Source organism: Eschrichtius robustus, chromosome 5, assembly GCF_028021215.1.
Source record: "Eschrichtius robustus isolate mEscRob2 chromosome 5, mEscRob2.pri, whole genome shotgun sequence".
Classification (NCBI taxonomy): domain Eukaryota; kingdom Metazoa; phylum Chordata; class Mammalia; order Artiodactyla; family Eschrichtiidae; genus Eschrichtius; species Eschrichtius robustus.
The window spans coordinates 122,835,665-122,853,535 of NC_090828.1; the positions used below are offsets into that span (position 1 = coordinate 122,835,665).

The 17,871-nt window shown below is 36.9% G+C and overlaps 1 protein-coding gene across 6 annotated transcripts in view; it reads left to right on the top strand.

The window, feature by feature from the left end:
• The window catches only part of ZRANB3 (zinc finger RANBP2-type containing 3), a 280,181-nt gene that overhangs the window by 206,315 nt on the left and 55,995 nt on the right, over nt 1-17,871 (top strand). For 5 of the 6 annotated variants that reach the window (XM_068545216.1, XM_068545215.1, XM_068545218.1 and 2 more), the window contains 4 exons: nt 8,845-8,964; nt 11,605-11,724; nt 14,927-15,106; nt 15,938-16,090. In XM_068545216.1, the coding sequence (XP_068401317.1) occupies nt 8,845-8,964; nt 11,605-11,724; nt 14,927-15,106; nt 15,938-16,090 (573 nt within the window). The remainder of the gene's footprint in view (nt 1-8,844; nt 8,965-11,604; nt 11,725-14,926; nt 15,107-15,937; nt 16,091-17,871) is intronic. The other variant, XM_068545219.1, reaches the window with a different exon arrangement.

Sequence of the window (17,871 nt, forward strand, 5' to 3'; positions counted from 1 at the left end):
TTCTGTTTGCTGTGTTGCCTCAGCCGCTTGAACAGGTAGAATCCTACTTATAATATGCAGTGAGGTATAATGAGGTCACTGCAATGTTCCCTGCCGCACAGGGACTGGGATATCGTGAGACTAGGGTGCCTCTTCCTGAGCCAGTTCTTTTGTTTAGGAAAGGGTGTCTGGCTCTGGACCGGGCACTGTAGGCCCCTGTTTATTAGTAAGGAGATGGTCAGTAATAATAAAGGGCAAATAAAACAATGATATTATCATTTTAGAGCAGGAAGGAGATGGTATGTTAGCTACGTGGCTATGTGGAATGGAGGAAGGCTTTAGTAAGGATGCGGAAATATCCAGTTGAGAAGGAAGAGTGGTTTAGGTTTTTGAGATGGCAGGAATGGTTAAGTTTGGATCACAGGTGGAGGGATTTGCCTTAGAGAAGAGAAGAAATACCTCTCTTGTACAAAAGGAAAGGAAGTGACGATGAGTAAAAGTAAGGAAAGGTAACAGAATTCTCAAATGATGAGTTCTATTTTCTCTGGGCAATGGGAAGTTTGAGAGCTAAGAGGCATAGGTTCTGATTTTGAAGGAAGTGGCAAAGGTTGAAATTGGTTTTGCAGTTTACTGGAGGAATATAGTAATAATAAGAGCTAACACTTTTACAGTGTTACCACGTGCCAACTGTTCCAAGCATATTTTATGTACTAACTCATTTAATTCTTACCACTCTAAGGGTAGTAAGTACTTTTTATCCCCTTTTATACGTTGGGGAAACAAGGCACAGAGTTTAAGTGACTTGCTCAGTGACTCTTAGATTGTAAATGACAGAGGCAGGATTTGAACATAGACAGTTTGGCTACAGAGTACGTGCACTTACCCATCATTCCGCTAGAATAGCAGAATATTTAATATTTGTTGGTGACCATGGGTTTATGGTGACTCCTGTTTCCCTATTAGTGATTTTTTAGCATCCCTGTACAGGCATGGAGAAAGAAGATATAGAATTTAGAAGTCTATACATTCTGTATGTTATAATTTTAAACACCCAAAGAAGATTTATTCATGCTTAACTTTAGTTGTACAAAGTTGATAACCTTATTGACATGATCAATGGATGGAGTTTAGAAAGAAATTGAGAATGTTTTTCAAAATTGATTCAGTTTTTAAAGAATTAGATTAGCTCTTTTGATCGATGACTTTTATGATCAAATTCACATGAAATCAACCTTTATGAAGAAAGTTAAGTTCCTAATACTATTGCCTTTGCTTTCTAACTTTGTCTAAATTTGGTTAACCCAATGTAGTAGCTTATTCATGGGAATGTTGTCTCTCATCCATCCTTGCCAGATAGATAGATAGCTTAGATAGAATGATTAGATAGAACGATTGCTTTATTATATCTTGTTCCAAAAAGTTTTATGGAAAGGTTTAGGATCTCAGGTTCTTTTGTAAAATTGTGTTGGTTGAGGTATTAAATTGGGGTTACTCTCTTCTTACATACAGTATTGTAGCTCTTCTGTTTCTCAGTGTAAACTGGGCTGCTTGCAAAACTTGGCCAGTGTCAAAAGATTAGATGTATTAGAAGTGTTAGATTTCTATTTACAGATGGATTCATAAGCATGCCTAGAGATGAGAAAATCACGCTTCTAATAGTTCACCCAAACTATCTTTGGAAGTTTTCTATGGGGATATTTTGGCATGGGGCTCTGTAAAAATGTCCAGAACACTGATAGAGTATGGAATGACCATTTTCCCCTGAAGGCTGTCTTCTACCAGATTTGAAAATATTTTTTCAGGTTGATGGAATGGTTTCTAAATTAAGAACCATTGGCAGGGGGAAAGGGATAGCAGAAGACAAATTGCTAGCCTTTCTTTGTGATGGTCTGCAGGGCAAGTAGGGAGGTGAATAAGCCGTGCATGTTCTCTTTTACTTGTTACTTTCCTTTCCTCATTTAAGATCATTTTAAAGGATAAAAGGTAAGTTTTCACAAATAAATTAGTAAGAAACACTATAAGATGAAATAGATAAGTGAATAAAAACAAGAGAGGTGGGACTTCCCTGGTGGCGCAGTGGTTAGGAATCCACCTGCCAATGCAGGGGACACAGGTTCGATCCCTGGTCTGGGAAGATCCCACATGCTGCAGAGCAACTAAGCCTGTGTGCCATAACTACTGAGCCTGTGCTCTACAGCCCACTAGCCACAACTACTGAGCCCACGTGCCACAACTACTGAAGCCCACGTACCTAGAGCCCGTGCTCCACAACAAGAGAAGCCACCACAATGAGAAGCACACTCACCGCAACGAAGAGTAACCCCCGCTTGCCGCAGCTAGAGAAAGCCCGCGTGCAGCAACAAAGACCCAATGCAGCCAAAAATAAATAAAATAAAATAAATAAATTATAAAATAAAAGAGGCAGAGAGGATATCAACTGATGAATGGACAAATAAAATGTGGTATGTCCACACAATGGAATGTTAATTTGGCAATAAAAAAAAGAAATTAAACACTGGAAAATGCTACAACGTGGATTAAAACATTATGCTAATAAAGAAGCCAGTCACACAAGGCCACATATTATGTGATTCCACTTATATTAAATGTCAAAATAGTCCAGTCGGGCTTCCCTGGTGGCGCAGTGGTTGAGAGTCCGCCTGCCAGTGCAGGGGACATGGGTTCGAGCCCTGGTCCGGGAAGATCCCACATGCCGCGGAGCAGCTAAGCCCGTGCGCCACAACTGCTGAGCCCATGTTCCGCAACTACTGAAACCCGCGCACCTAGAGCCCGTGCTCCGCAACAGGAGAAGCCACCACAATGAGAAGCCCGCGCACCGCAACGAAGAGTAGCCCCCGCTCGCCACAACTAGAGAAAAGCCTGCGGGCAGCAACGAAGACCCAACGTAGCCAAAAATAAATAAATAAATTCATTAAAAAAAAAAAAAAAAGTCCAGTCCATAGAGACAGAAAATAGATTAGTGTTTGCCTAGAGCTAGGGGTGATCCAGGGACCTGCAGTGGGGGTGGGGTGATTGCTAAGAGATGAAAGATTTTGTTCAGGGTAATGAAAACATTGTGAAATTGTGGTGAAGGATGTACAACTCTGAATATACTAAAGGCTATTCACTGCTTTCATCAACAGCCTCCATAGTAGCCTCGGAGTGACCGCTGCAATTCCTGGTATCAAGTGCAGGCCATAATGTCCAAAGCAAGGAAGAGCTTTCCATAATGTCCCTTTTGTCAGTTAGGATTTTTTTGAAGCCTCCAGCAAACTTCCCATGTTTCTTATTAGTCAGAATCACTTGCAGGGGGAATGAAAGTGCTAGGCTTGCTTAGACCTATCACAATTCACCTCTTGTTGACTAATAAGGGCTTAAAGAGTTGTCCTTAAAGTATGTGCCCACCAGATATCTAAACAGAACTGCCGTTTAGTCTGGGGCCTGAGGACTTCAAAACTTAAGGAGAAGCTTCTTTTCTGATCCTTGTTAAAACAGTAAGGAAGACTTGGAGTCAACTCTGTTGCAGTTGAGGAGAGGGGTCACTCATTGCTGAACACAACAGGGAGAGGTGGGGATTTATAGCCACAAGCAGGATGAAGAGGTTGGTGGATGGAAAATTACTAAGAGGAGACATCAAGGGTAGGGGGATTCTTGCTAAACTGGTTGCTCCTGTCAGCAACATATGCTTGTCTGGAAGATTAAACTATGCATGTCTAAGTACGCAGGCTGGTACAGTGAAACTATGAATGGCTCATTAAATCAGTTATGGTTTCTTTGGTCACTCACTCCTCTCCTACTTGGATAACCGGTGATTCTAGAGCTCCTTGCAGCAGGGTTGTATGCACTTGTCAGATTGAAACCAAGGCCAAAATAGGTTTCTTGGCTAAAAGAAGGTGAAGGAATTAGCTATCAAAAGTGGGGATGAGGAACTTGATCAGATACCAAGAGTTGATCAGGTGTCAAGGGTGGGAGCATTCTTGATAAACTGACTTAACAGGATTCTTGCGAAGACTGGGCCTGGCAAGGGCAAGGCAGACTTAGAAGGCCAAAGTTGAGGCCTAGTCAAAAACAGGGCTCAGAGAAGCGTAACTGAAGTTCGGTCAAGGAGAAAGTCTTTGTCATAGCTCCAGTTTGGTGTTGTTTTTTTCCTTCACTCTTTCTCCCTCTTATTTTATGATTAAAGGCTGACAACTTAAAGTACCTTTCATCAGGTCTTTAATGCCATGTAGGTTTTTCTTTAACTACTTTTACTTCAAAATATGATGTACACCTATTCACTGGAAAAAAAATTTAGAAATAAATTGTACAACATATTCTCTTTTATTTCTGCATTTCTTTAAATGAGATGTAGTGTGTAGTCTTCATTAATTATTTAAATTAGAACTTTGACTCACAGACACAGTACTAACAGACCAATTTCAGTAAAATAAGATGGAATTGTGAACATGGCAACTTCTACAAAACCTGAACCAGTATAATCAAAATGCTGACCATTAACAGAACCTGCCATTCCTATATAATATGCACTTAAGATACTTTAAAAGCAAATTTCTGCTCAGATAACTTAAAATATGACAATGCAGTGACTGTTTTATTTAGAATAGAATCAGAACAGGGGAAATGCATGTACAGTTAATTTTAAAATGCAAACCTGTGCAGTCCCCAACCTAAGAACCTAAGAGAATTCCGAAGTTCCTTTGTTACGTAGATGTTTTGGCTCTCCAGACACATTCTCTCCTAGGAAGCAATGTCACAATGATAAGGTTAAGTTAACAGGTTAGTCCCGAGAGACTGTTTAGGCCATTGAACTTTATATTAATAGTAACCATAAGCCTTTCTGAACCTGTGATAGGAAGGAATGGGGAGCGGGGGCTTGAGCTTTGGCATGAGCAGTTTCTGGTTGTACTGAGGAGGGGTTGATGTTAGTGGAGGAGACTGACAGAAACAGCTTGCTTGTGAAGGGGTGGGGAATGCATCTGAGACTTAGGGGTACAGTGATTATATAGTTTGTAGGTCTGCAGTGGCTGGTAAATGAATGTACCTTAAAAATACTCCAACTTGATACGTACTTTCTGAAAGGCTTATCACAGTAAATATAGCTCTTTAGGCAAACATGCAGTTTATTAAAGTGGTTCAGTTACCATGGCAACATATCTGGAATTTATAGCTCCTTATTTTGAGAGGGCTTCATTTCCGCTTTCTGAGGCACTGAAGTCCAAGGCTAAAGTTCTTAACAACCTCCAGTCTCATTGTGTGAATCTTTATTGTTTAGAAAACTTAGACATACAAAATTTAGCTTGCAGAATCAATCCTGTGACTTCATAGTCATATGCATGAATTTTAAATCGGTATTTTTCAATTTTAAAATACCCTCGTTTTAAAATTTTTAAAATTATTATCAAAGCTACATATGATCATAATTTAACGAGAAGAAATAGACATTTCAAAAAGTAATGGTCCCCTAAACTTATTCCCCAGAGGCAACCACTTTCTTTTCTTTTAGCTGATTTTTTGGGGATTTACTTCAAATCCCTCAGCAATGTGTTTATCTTGCTTCTTGGTGTGTATTACTGCTTGCTTTGTAATTTTAGCTGTCATCTATTGGCTTCCCAATATGGAAGATAAAATTTTAGCTCTTTCACCCTTCAGCCCCACCCTCACACCCAGACCTTTCCCCTATTCCCATTCTTCTAACAAAGTGATAGGTAGGGAGGTAGATAGATTGATAGATTGATAGATCAATCTATCAATAGAAAGAGATGAAGAGATACAGTTTTACTAATTTTATAGAAATGTATACTAATTTTGGCTTGATCACTATTCACCATGTATATTATTAGAACCATGTTTATAATATTTACAGATGAACCATGTAATAATATACTATCGATATACTATGGATATTTTCTTTTTTCTTTCACAACTCATTTTCACTAATTCATCCTCAAACTTTACCTTAGTCGTTCAGTCTTCTCTCAGTACCTTTAAACATTAGAATTGCATTAATTTTATCTTCTTAAAAAAATGTTCCCTGCAGCATTTGATCAGCTGCAGTCTGGACCATTGCTCTTTGGGTCTGTTGCAGAGCTCCTCTCATCCAGGAGTTTTTCTTTATTTCTCCTGTGTGCTGAATTACCTCTTTTTTTATATATATATTACTTTCTTTATTTGTTTACTCCGTTGTTTGGCTGGACCACATTCTCTAGTAGCCTCCCAAGAAAGCGTATATTGGAGGTAAATTGTTTGAAACCCCTGCGTTTTTGAAAATGCCTTTGTTCTACTTTTATATCTGATTTTTAATTTGGCTGGACGTAAATTGTTAGTTAGAAATCACTTTCTCTCAAAATTTTCAGTATTGATGTTGAGATACCCAATGCAATTCAAATTTTTTATTTTGTTTTGTTCGTGCAATCTATTCTTCCCCTCTCTGGAAGCTTAGAGAATTGTTTGTTTGTTCCCAGTGTTCTAAAATTTCATGATGATGGGCCTCGCTCTGGGTCCATTTTCATCCATTGTGAAGGATCTTCAGTGGGCATTTTACAGTTTCCATTTTGGAAACTTACAGCTTTAAGTTCTATAAAATATTCTTAATTCTTTTTATTATTTCCTTTTTTTCTGTATTGTTTTCTAGAACTTTTATTTTTCATATATTGCCCTCATGGCCTGGTCCTATAATTTTCATATATTTTATATTTTCTCTATTATTTTCCATCTACTTCCTGGAAGATTTTCTTAGCTTAGTAACCAGTGCATTTTTAATTTCTGCTACTATATTTTTACTCTTCAAGAGTACTCCCCCCACCCCACCCCCCCAACTCTTCCCTTTTTTGTAGCATCCTGTTCTTGTTTTATAAATGTGATATCTTCTAGTTTTTTCCCTCTCTCTGCATAGTTTATCTGTTCATATAGGTTGCTTTCCATAAATGTCTGGTGATCCTTGGTTGTTTGCTTATATTTACAAGTAAGACATTAAATGCTCACTAGAAGCTCTTCGTGGATATGTCTTGTAAACTATGGCCTTCAATAAAAAGTGATCTGATTGGGATGTCTTGTTGAGGAACCCCAATATCAGTATCTTTAGTCTTTTGTCTTTGGTCAGATATTCTAGAAAAGGAACATTTTATATGATTCTGCTCCCCTGCCTAGAGGACATAAGCCTGTTTGTCTGTTTTGGAACCCTTGGAGATAAGAAGGGGGAGGGGGAGGGATAGATCTCAGCCTTTATTATGTAACTTTCATTTAATTCCCATGATTTTTGCAGGATGACCTACCATCAATGTAGGATTCCTCCATCTAGATACCCTCTATTTTGCCCTTTTCAGAAAATAAATCTATAGTTTTCTGCCAGGATGGATTGGGAAGTCATCTATTATGTGGACTATGTAGAGAAAGGATATGGTTCAGTGTTGCACATATTCAACTACTTAAACATTCTTTCAAACAATCCTCCTGTTTTAGCCACACCCCCATCCTCACTTCCAGAGGTGACATTTCCTGATCACTTTCAGATCACTCCATTTTAAATCAGGTACTTCTCAACACTCCATACTGGCAGCTTAGGAACTGTCAGGTTGGCTAATCAGTTACCAGGCATCTGTCTGCTTTTTAGCTTCCAAAGTTTTGTTGCTATTGATCTGTCTCCAATTTTCTTTTTCTCTATACATTTTTCTATCATTTAAATATAGCACTGAGAAGGAGTGGAGGTTAAATATATTCAGCCTGCTATCTTTTCCCAAAATGTCTAACTAGTTTTTCACAGTTAAGAGACACTGTATTCATGTTTTAAATTTAATTCATGCTATCCACTTTAAATTTAACTCCTATTTAATTCATCTCATATTGATTTCTTACTCTTAATTGGTAACCTGGCCTCAAGTTAACTAAGAAAACCCTATTCGGTATGAACTTGTTTGATTTTCTCCCTTCTACTTCACAATTTTTTTGTATCCCTCCCTGTTCTCTCAGACCTCCCTCTTGTGCTCTTAATCGCATTACTCCAGCCTCTTCTGAGACCTTCTCCATCCTAGAGGCAAGCTAAATCCCCTCATTTTCCATTTCTCTTAGCCTTTCTGCACTTTCAACAGACTATTTGTAAATCTACCTAAGTTTCTTAGTTTAAAAAAATGAATAGCCCAACTTTTCATAATCTTTAAACTTCAGCCCAGCTTTCTTACTCTTTTTCAGTCTTTCCCACACACAAAAAAATGTCATTTGACTTTTTATCTTCCATTTTCTCCTTCACTCTATTCCACTTAGTCCTCTATATGAGCCTTTTTTTAAAAAAATATTTATTTATTTATTTTGACTGCACTAGGTTTTCACTGCGACATGCGGGATCTTCCTTGCAGCATGCGGGATCTTTAGTTGCAGCATGCAGGCTCTTAGTTGCGGCATGCAGACTTCTTAGTTGCAGTATGCATGTGGGATCTAGTTCCCTGACAGGGATTGAACCCAGGCCCCCTGCATTGGGAGGGCAGACCCCTACCCAATGGAACACCAGGAAAGTCCCTATATGAGCTTTTTTTGAAAATTACTTTCTAAACAAAACCACCAACCCCTTCCTGGCCACAACCAACTTGACTACCTACTTTCCTTTAGAGACTCTTTCCCTGTCTTGTGTTTTAAAATCTAATTCTTATCTTTCTCTTGTTTTACTTCTCAGTTTTTTTCCCTCTCTTGTTCCTCTTCTTCCGTGTGCTCCTTTACTTGTGGGCTTCTACTTTAGGCTACCTAGAGAACAAAACAATTAAAAGTTCATAGAAACTTACTGATTTTCCAAGTTTTTCTAGCTTTATTAAAGAAAGTGACATGATTTTTTAATAAACATTTTTATGACATTAATAAGGTTTAACTTTTAATATTTAGGCAGGTGCTGTAAAGGATTATATTAAGATGATGCTTCAGAATGATTCACTTAAATTTCTGGTTTTTGCACATCATCTAAGCATGCTCCAAGCTTGCACAGAAGCCGTCATAGAAAACAAGGTATGTTACCATTTATCTATAAAATACTTCTTAGAATGCAGTTTTTAATATACTAACCATCAATTTTAGTTTTATAACTGAGCTTTTTTGCCTTCTTTAGATGATGGGATGGTATAATATCTATAAATTATTATTATGTATTTTTATTGCAGATTATACTAATATTATATTTCTGTTGTATTGATAATATACTATTAAGTTTTCCCTTTTATACCAGTCATAATTTTCCACTGATCAAATTATCTGGATTGATTAAAATATGCTGCCTTGATAGGCTATAATGTGAATTCTGGTTTTGTTACTGGACCATTTGAGATTGGTATAGGCAGTTAAAATTTTTTGTTTACCAACATGGTGGCCTTAGAATGTGGGTGATTTTGAAGGGAAAAAAAGAATGATTTCAGCCAATTTTAGTGCCCAGCCGCAGTCATACCTTTTAAACTTCCAGGCAGCCTAATCTATAGAATGTGATTATTAAGATTTAGTGTAGGTGGGTTTGAAACATATGCCCACGTAAGCGCCACCAAACCTGCTGGCCTCACTGCATTCTCTTCTGTCCACCTTGTTTTCCAACAGCCCTATCGGCCACAGCATCTGCCATTTTTTCTTTCAGAGTGTAAACCTGGTTACATCCAGTGTAAACCTGTCATATGTGCTAAGGGCTTCCAGAGATGCTCTGAATCGGCCAGAGAAAGTTCCTGACAAATTATATGAGCTTAATATACATGTAGCAGCAGAACCACTTGCCTGTGCAGTAGATATTTTAAAGGGAGGAATAAAGCCATATTTTTTTAAAACTTTGTATACATATTCAGGTATTTGCTAATATGTTCATTAACATTACCAAAGGTAATTCTAGTGTTTTCTTCATAGAAAGATTTATGATAATATGATATAGTAAAGTGCTGTATATTAAAAGATGCTTTATCATTATCACATAGTATCTGTGAAACACCCTCTGAGGAAGAGTTAATTAGCCTTAGAAATAAATTTTAAATGATTGAACAGTAATGTTAGATTTTTTATTCTGATTCATTACACCTTAAAACTACCGGAATCTTTTCCAAGTGTCTCTCTTCCCACTCCCACTTTACTGGTATGTTTAGAATCCCATTTAGTGTCACTAAGAGTTAAAAACGTAGGTAAAACTCTCCCTAGCCTGACAATGTGTTTTCTTTAGAAAGACCCTCAGAAGATTCTGTAATCTCCCTTGATGGATATTAAGTGGATCACTGGTCAGTTTATATCTGTTTTGTGAAGACATAGAAAGTTGATAAGGGGCATTCTATTTAATGATTAACTTGATGATTCCCTTATAAAACTGAGTATTTGTATGTCTCAACTATTTAAGGCAACGTTTTCCATAAAAGTGCATATAAAAATGAGGCAATTTGAAATTCAGGGCTTATATTTGTTTTTACAAAGTTGAGTAATAAGTTCTTTTTAGCTATTCTAACACACACTGATTGCTCCTTTTTCTCAACTCACATCGTTCTTAAAAGATAGCACTGTTCAGTTTAGCATTTAATGTTTCCTCACTTTGTAAAAATGTATTTGGGTGTCTTGGTTCCCTACCTCAGTGGAGATGATCATGTCGCCTATTTCTTTTAAGTTTAATAATGCGAGAAAAGAGAACTCAAATGGTACATTAAAAAAAATGTTTTCCCAGTTAATGTTGCGACATTTCAGGAGTACTCTTCATGAATCCCCAATACCTGGGCAGAATCTTCTTTTTCTTTTCTCACATGTCTGACTTTATTTTTACTTTGGAATTAGTGATCCTGTTACTTTAGAATTAGTCTGATCCATGATTTAAAGTTTGCTTATCAATTTACATAGAATGTTACTGATAACAACATTAGCTTAATCCAGTAATGATTATAGAGCTCCTATTATATCTGTGACATCACACTTGGCGTTGATGGTATGAAGATGAACTAGACACAGATCCCACTCTCAAGTAACTTAAAAGATTTAAAAATACAAAATTGTTATAAGAAGCTATTAAGAAATCTGGTTAAGATTCTTCTTGTATTGGCCTTTCTCACCTTCTGAGATGGCCCACACTCTGTCTGTGGAGTGTGTGTTTCTCTCTGAATAAATCCGCTTCTTGCCCATCACTTTGTCTCTCGCTGAATTCTTTCTGCGATGAGACATCAAGAACCTGAGCTTCATTAGGTCCTGACACCAGCTAGACCAACTCCCGCTCATTGTCAACACCACTGGGGACACCTTCTGTGCTGTTTCTTGGCAACAACTTTTTGGGTACTATCATCTGGTTGGGAGACTGCCTTGGAAGGGATAACATTTAAAATCGATCCAGGACTTCTACTCCTGAATACATACTTCAGATAAACTGACACAGGAACACAAAGAGACAGAGATATCTGTGAAGGTATTCCCTGCAGCACAGTTGGCAATACCCCAGAACGGGAAACAACTGTCTATCAAACAACAAATAAAGTACTATGATATGTGTAAAAAAAAAAAAAAATTCTTCTTGTTTAACATTTACTAACCTCTCATCTTCACCAGTTTCTGTTTCATTATGTGAACATAAAAATAAGCTGTAAAATATGTATAATAAGATGGATGCATAGGAGCTTGTCCTAATTTTGCCATTTCCCTTGTTGATGGTAGACTCGTTACATTAGGATTGATGGAAGCGTTCCATCTTCAGAAAGAATACATCTGGTTAATCAGTTTCAAAAGGATCCTGAGACTCGTGTGGCTATCCTAAGCATTCAGGCTGCTGGTCAGGTAAGAAGTTTCAGGTCTAAATTTGATAATGAATTGTTGAGATGATAAAAATGTCGAGATGATTAACCATAACTATAACTTTATATCTGGTGTGATAAATATTCATTCTACTTTGGAGAGTGCTAGAAAGTGTAACAGAAGGAGCCCTCAACACCTCTGACTAAGCTTCCTAAATTTTCAAGGAGAGAATTTCCTAAAAGAATATAGTTAATGTGATTATAATACTTTTGCATGATCTTTTCCTTCCTTTGAATTTGCGTAGACTTTTCTCATCCCTTTCTTTATAGCACTTATCTGACTTGGTTGTTTTCATCAGAGTCTGTGAGGCAAGGTGGCCTGAGGGAAAAGAACTCTTCTGTCTTTCTGAACTTTTAATGGAGTGCCTTTGGTTTGTCCTTTAGAGTTGGGTTTGGCTGCAAGTAAATGAAAACCCAAATTAAGAATGACTTATATCACAAAGTTTTATCTCTGATATAGGCAGTCTAAGGCTAGCATGGTAGTTTCTTAGCACTTAGGCCCCTTCTGGTTTTCTGCTTTACCACTCCTAGCAGATATCTCTTTTTTTTTTTTTGAATTTCATTTTATTTTATTTATTTATTTTTATACAGCAGGTTCTTATTAGTTATCTATTTTATACATATTAGTGTATACATGTCAATCCCAATCTGCCAGTTCATCACACCACCACCCCCCCGACCGCTTTCCCCCCTTGGTGTCCATACATTTGTTCTCTACACCTGCGTCTGTATTTCTGCCTTGCAAACCAGTTCATCTGTACCAGTTTTCTAGACTTCACATATATGTGTTAATATACGATATTTGTTTTCCTCTTTCTGACTTACTTAACTCTGTATGACAGTCTCTAGGTCCATCCACGTCTCTACAAATGACCCAATTTCGTTCCTTTTTATGGCTGAGTAATATTCCATTGTATATATGTACCACACCTTCTTTATCCATTCGTCTGTCGATGGGCATTTAGGTTGCTTCCATCTAAGAGGGCTGCTAGAGCTTCTCCATCATATCTGCGATCTAGGCAGTTGACTGGAGAAAGGCGTGCTATATCTCACTGGCCTGCAGTTAGTCCCAGGGCCACAACTAACTTCAAGGGTATTTGGAGAAAGTAACCGTTATTCCAGTTAGTCATATTAAACATCAGGTGTCACATTACAAAGGAATAAGAAAAGAATAGATATTAGTCTCTGCCACCCTATGTAAGAGGGGATCCTTCTGGATGTCTTTCCTACTAACATTCTAAAATATTTTGACGTAAATGTCTAAGCCAGGATATTTAACATAGGGAAAAGTAATTGAGCATATTGCTGTTAAATATCCAACCTGCTATATGGCATATCTGGCAGCTTCTGTGGATTCTGGAATCTGGACCAGGGCCAAAGTTCTCCTTTTACCGAGCTAATTGATGTATATAAAATTGTATATATAGAGAGAATCCATGAGGATGAAGAAGTTCTAGAACTAACTAGGAGTTCTAGCCAAAAGGAACATTGTCTCAACACTTTCCTCATGTTGGATTAAATTTCCAGTAATCTAGTTTTATATCTGTTAGAATATTTCAGCCATAGAGAATATCACCAAAAAGAGCTTAAAAGTAGAAATGGAATACTGATAGCTCAGGAGAAGATAAGTAGGAGGAAGCTGGGCAGGAGAGTCTTGGAGTGACCTGATAAAAGACTTTCTGAAATTAAGATTTTGCAAGGCACTCACATTTTATTCAAGGCTGTATTCCTGAAGACCTTGTATAGTTCAAAACTCATATACTTGAATACTAATACCTTCATAGCAATAAAGGAAAGTATTGTAGAAAGGGCTTTGTTTTGGATGTTTGTGACTCTTCCATTGTAATTTAGTAGCATCTTTTTTTTTTTTTTTTTGGCCATGCAGCGCCACAGGTGGGATCTTAGTTCCCCGACCAGGGATTGAACCCGTGCCCCTGCAGTGGAAGCACGGAATTCTAATCACTGACTGCCAGGGAAGGCCAATTTAGTAGCATCTTTGTGTGACGTTGATCCTGCCAACGTCAACATGGATTCTTGTATGGTCATATGATACTTTTTACACACTTAAAGGTGTCCATCTTTAAATATCAATACTACTTAATTTTTCTGCATTATCTCTCAATATGTGTGGCATTTTATATCCTAAATAGCAGCACAGTTTAGCATGGTGTTTATTTGACTCTCTCCATGTTTTTATTACTTCTAAGTTCTGTTCCAAAGTAGTTGATCTTCAGGTTGAGAACTGGTGCCACCATTTAATGAATGCTAGTATGATGGTATGTGATATAAAAATATTTCAAGTTAAAATAACATATCAAAATAACAGCACAGCAGTCAAAAAAGTCACTTACAGAAGTTCCAGTACTCGTGAACAACAGCATAGATTGGATTAGATGACACTTCCAAAGTATAGTAGGTATTTCTGCTGACCACCTAATATCACTTACTACTGTGTGGCAATAGCATAATTATGGTCCACATTTCGCTCGGCCTATCCACTTTAAAGTCATGCATTTTTTGCCACATTTTTAGTTTGAGGAGATTTGCATTATTTCATATATTAATTGTAAAACAAGACTTACTTAATATTTTTAATGTTAACACTATATCAAACTGATACAAAATGCAATTGCACAAAAATGCAATTGTGTTGTATACATCAAGATACAAGTCAGTAAACGTCAGAGTCTTTGGGATGCAACATGAGAAATTCCATAGAAAGAAAAGAGTGTGACTGTAGACATGATTTTCTTGCTTTATAGAACAGCAGTATGAATTAAATGAATAGAGGATGTCATTGCTGTGACAGTTGCTATGGATACCATGTGTTAGAAATTATATTCTCATTTATAATGTATTTTTTTAGATTTTCCAGTGGTCATGTGAATCCAGTCTCCATCAGAGGATAAAGTGATTTTGTTTATATATGTGTCCATTAAACTGACTTTTGAAATATTGAAGTACCTTTTAAATGTGTTTGTAGTTCATCTTGCAATAAGCAGTCTTCATTTGCCTTTGATGAATTAAACTTTCTTAATTTGGCTTAAAATGAAAGACTCATTTGTTTTTAAGTCCTTCAGTGTTCTCTTGTCCATTGAACATATGCAGAAGACTTTATTATATATGGCTGTATGCTAAATTCTCAGTTTATTTGCATCTCAGTTTCTTCACTTTATTTTGCTTAGGGTTTGACATTTACTGCTGCAACTCATGTTGTATTTGCTGAGTTGTATTGGGACCCTGGACACATAAAACAAGCAGAAGACCGTGCTCACCGGATTGGACAGTGCAGTTCTGTGAATATTCACTACCTTATTGCAAATGGGACTCTAGACACCCTTATGTGGGGAATGTTGAATCGCAAGGTAAAGCTTGAATTTAAACCAGGTTACCACTTACTCATTATTACCCATAGCCTGCATGAGTTAAGAGGCTGAGTTTTAGTGCTTTCAGGCAAAGGATATCAGAGTACACTAGGATATTGATGTTGATAGGGACCAAGTCCAGAAAAGGCTTCAATTGGTAGTACTCTACCTGCTATCCTCGGTAATGAGAGAGAGACATGAATTTATGTGTGTTCCTATTGTCTTCCAAGCCCTTCTTCTACCATTTTAGCAGCTAGGGGAGGATGAGCTAGTAAGGAACTAAAATGCTTTCAAACCCCTTAGCTTTTTGTAAGCTAAGAATAAACCCTTTTTCAACAGGATTCTTGAGTTCCGGGCTAAATTTTGGACGGAGGACAGCCTGTACCCAGATTCTAGAAAAGGTATTAGGGATGTTGCTTGCTCTGTCCACTCAGCTGTCTCTTCTCCCCAACCTTGAGGGATGTTTATAGAAAGGACTTGACTAAGGTCTAGAGGATGGCTTTCAAGCACTGAGTATAGATATTCAAAATGGCCAATCATATGTATGTTCAATTTCAAAGTTTATAAATATTAGAATAAAAGTTTCTATGAGAAAAGCAAATAGTATAGCTTCTCTAGTTAACCTTTTCCTCATTAAGCACAGGAGTCATTGACTTGGCGATTTGGTTGTAATTTTAAATAATTGTATTACTAAAGCCCTTGATATGTTGAAACAGTAAGATTTTCTCTGTTGGATTGCTTGTGATTTAAATGCAAAATCAAGTTACTACTTAGTAAATGTCAGCTGTGAGGTGACCTGTTGTAAAATTCGTATATTTTATCATCTTACAGGCTCAAGTTACAGGGAGCACACTGAATGGTAGGAAGGAAAAACTTCAGGCTGAGGAGGATGATAAGGAAAAATGGGATTTCCTGCAGTTTGCTGAAGCTTGGACTCCAAATGAAAAGTCTGAAGAGTTCAGGAATGAAATGTTGTTCTCTCATGTAAGATTATATGACGTTCTTTTCAATTCTTTTTAATATATAACTTTATCATATATTGTTTTAAATAGCAATTTTCAATTGTTCATGCTATTGAAAGGAGCCTCCACATAAAGGTGGAAAAACTCTAAGAACTAAAAGATGACTTTGATATAAAGAGGCTGCAACAGTGGCTTGTATCTTCCAACAGTTATATATTAGTGCTTACTGTTCATGTCCTTAGAAAAACAAGCTAAGTAGAATCCGACCTTAAGAAGAAAATATGGGAGACTGTCTCTGTGACACTGAGGGTAGGGAAAGATGTATTAAATTTGCCACAAAAAATAGCATACACAAGTCACATACTCAGTAAAGATATTTGCATTGCAGTGTCCAAAGTATATAAAGAATTTATACAATTCAATTAGTAAAACAGACAAGCCAACAGAAAAATAAGCAAACAATGTGAGCATCAGAGGAGACCAGAATAGAAAAAAAACATGAAAAGAAACTAGCTTCACCAAAATAAGACAAATTTAGAAAGGTACCCTTCTCTCTTTACAATTAGTATGTAATCTATGGTGTGATACTTTGAGATCACATGACTATCCTGTTCCCCAAACCTTTCACACAGTGGTTTTAGCATTCATTGATCTTTGCCTGAACCAGTTTTGAAATAGTGTTTTTTCCAGTTCCATCATTGCTTCTTTATTTATTAGCTGTTCTGTGAAGAAAAGCTTCTCCTTTATTTTATTTTATGTTTTGGTTTGGTTTTTTTATTGTTGTTTTTGGGGTTTTTCTATTGAAGTATAGCTGATTTACAGTATTGTGTTAGTTTCAGGTCTAAAGCAAAGTGATTCAGTTATATATATATATATATATATATATTCAGATTATTTTCCATTATACGATCTTACAAGATACTGAATACAGTTCCCTGTGTTATACAGTAGGATCTTGTTGTTTATCTATTTTATGTATAGTAGTTTGTGTCTGTTAACCCCATACTCCTAATTTATCCCTCCCCTCCCTCCCTTTCCCCTTTGGTAATCATAAGTTTGTTTTCTATCTGTGAGTCTGTTTCTGTTTTACAAATAAGTTCAATTGTATTATATTTTAAGTTCTACATATAAGTGATAATCATATGATACTTGTCTCTCTCTGTCTGACTTCACTTAGTATGATAATCTCTAGGTTTATCCATGTTGCTGCAAATGGCATTATTTCATTCTTTTTTATGGCTGAGTAGTATTCCTCTGTGTGTGTGTGTGTGTGTGTGTGTGTGTGTGTGTGTGTGTGTGTGTGTGTATGCCACAGTTTCTTTAATCCATTCATCTGTCAGTGGATATTTAGGTTGCTTCCATGTCTTGGCTATTGTAAGTAGTGCTGCGATGAACATTGGGGTGCATGTTTCTTTTTGAATTAGAGTTTTCTCCAGATATATGCCCAGGAATGGGATTGCTGGATCATATGGCAACTCTATTTTTAGTTTTTTGAGGAACCTTCATACTGTTTTCCATAGTGGCTGCACCAATTTACACTCCTTCCAACAGTATAGGAGGGTACCCTTTTCTCCACACCCACTCCAGGATTATTTGTATGTGTGTATATATATGTATTTTTTGTGTGACATATATATATATATATATATATACCATATATAAGTGATATCATATGATATTTGTCTTTCTCTATCTTTACTTCACTTACTATGATAATCTCTAGGTCCATCCATGTTGCTAAAAATGGCATTATTTCATTCTTTTTTTCATTTTTAATATGGCTGAGTGGTATTCCATTGTATA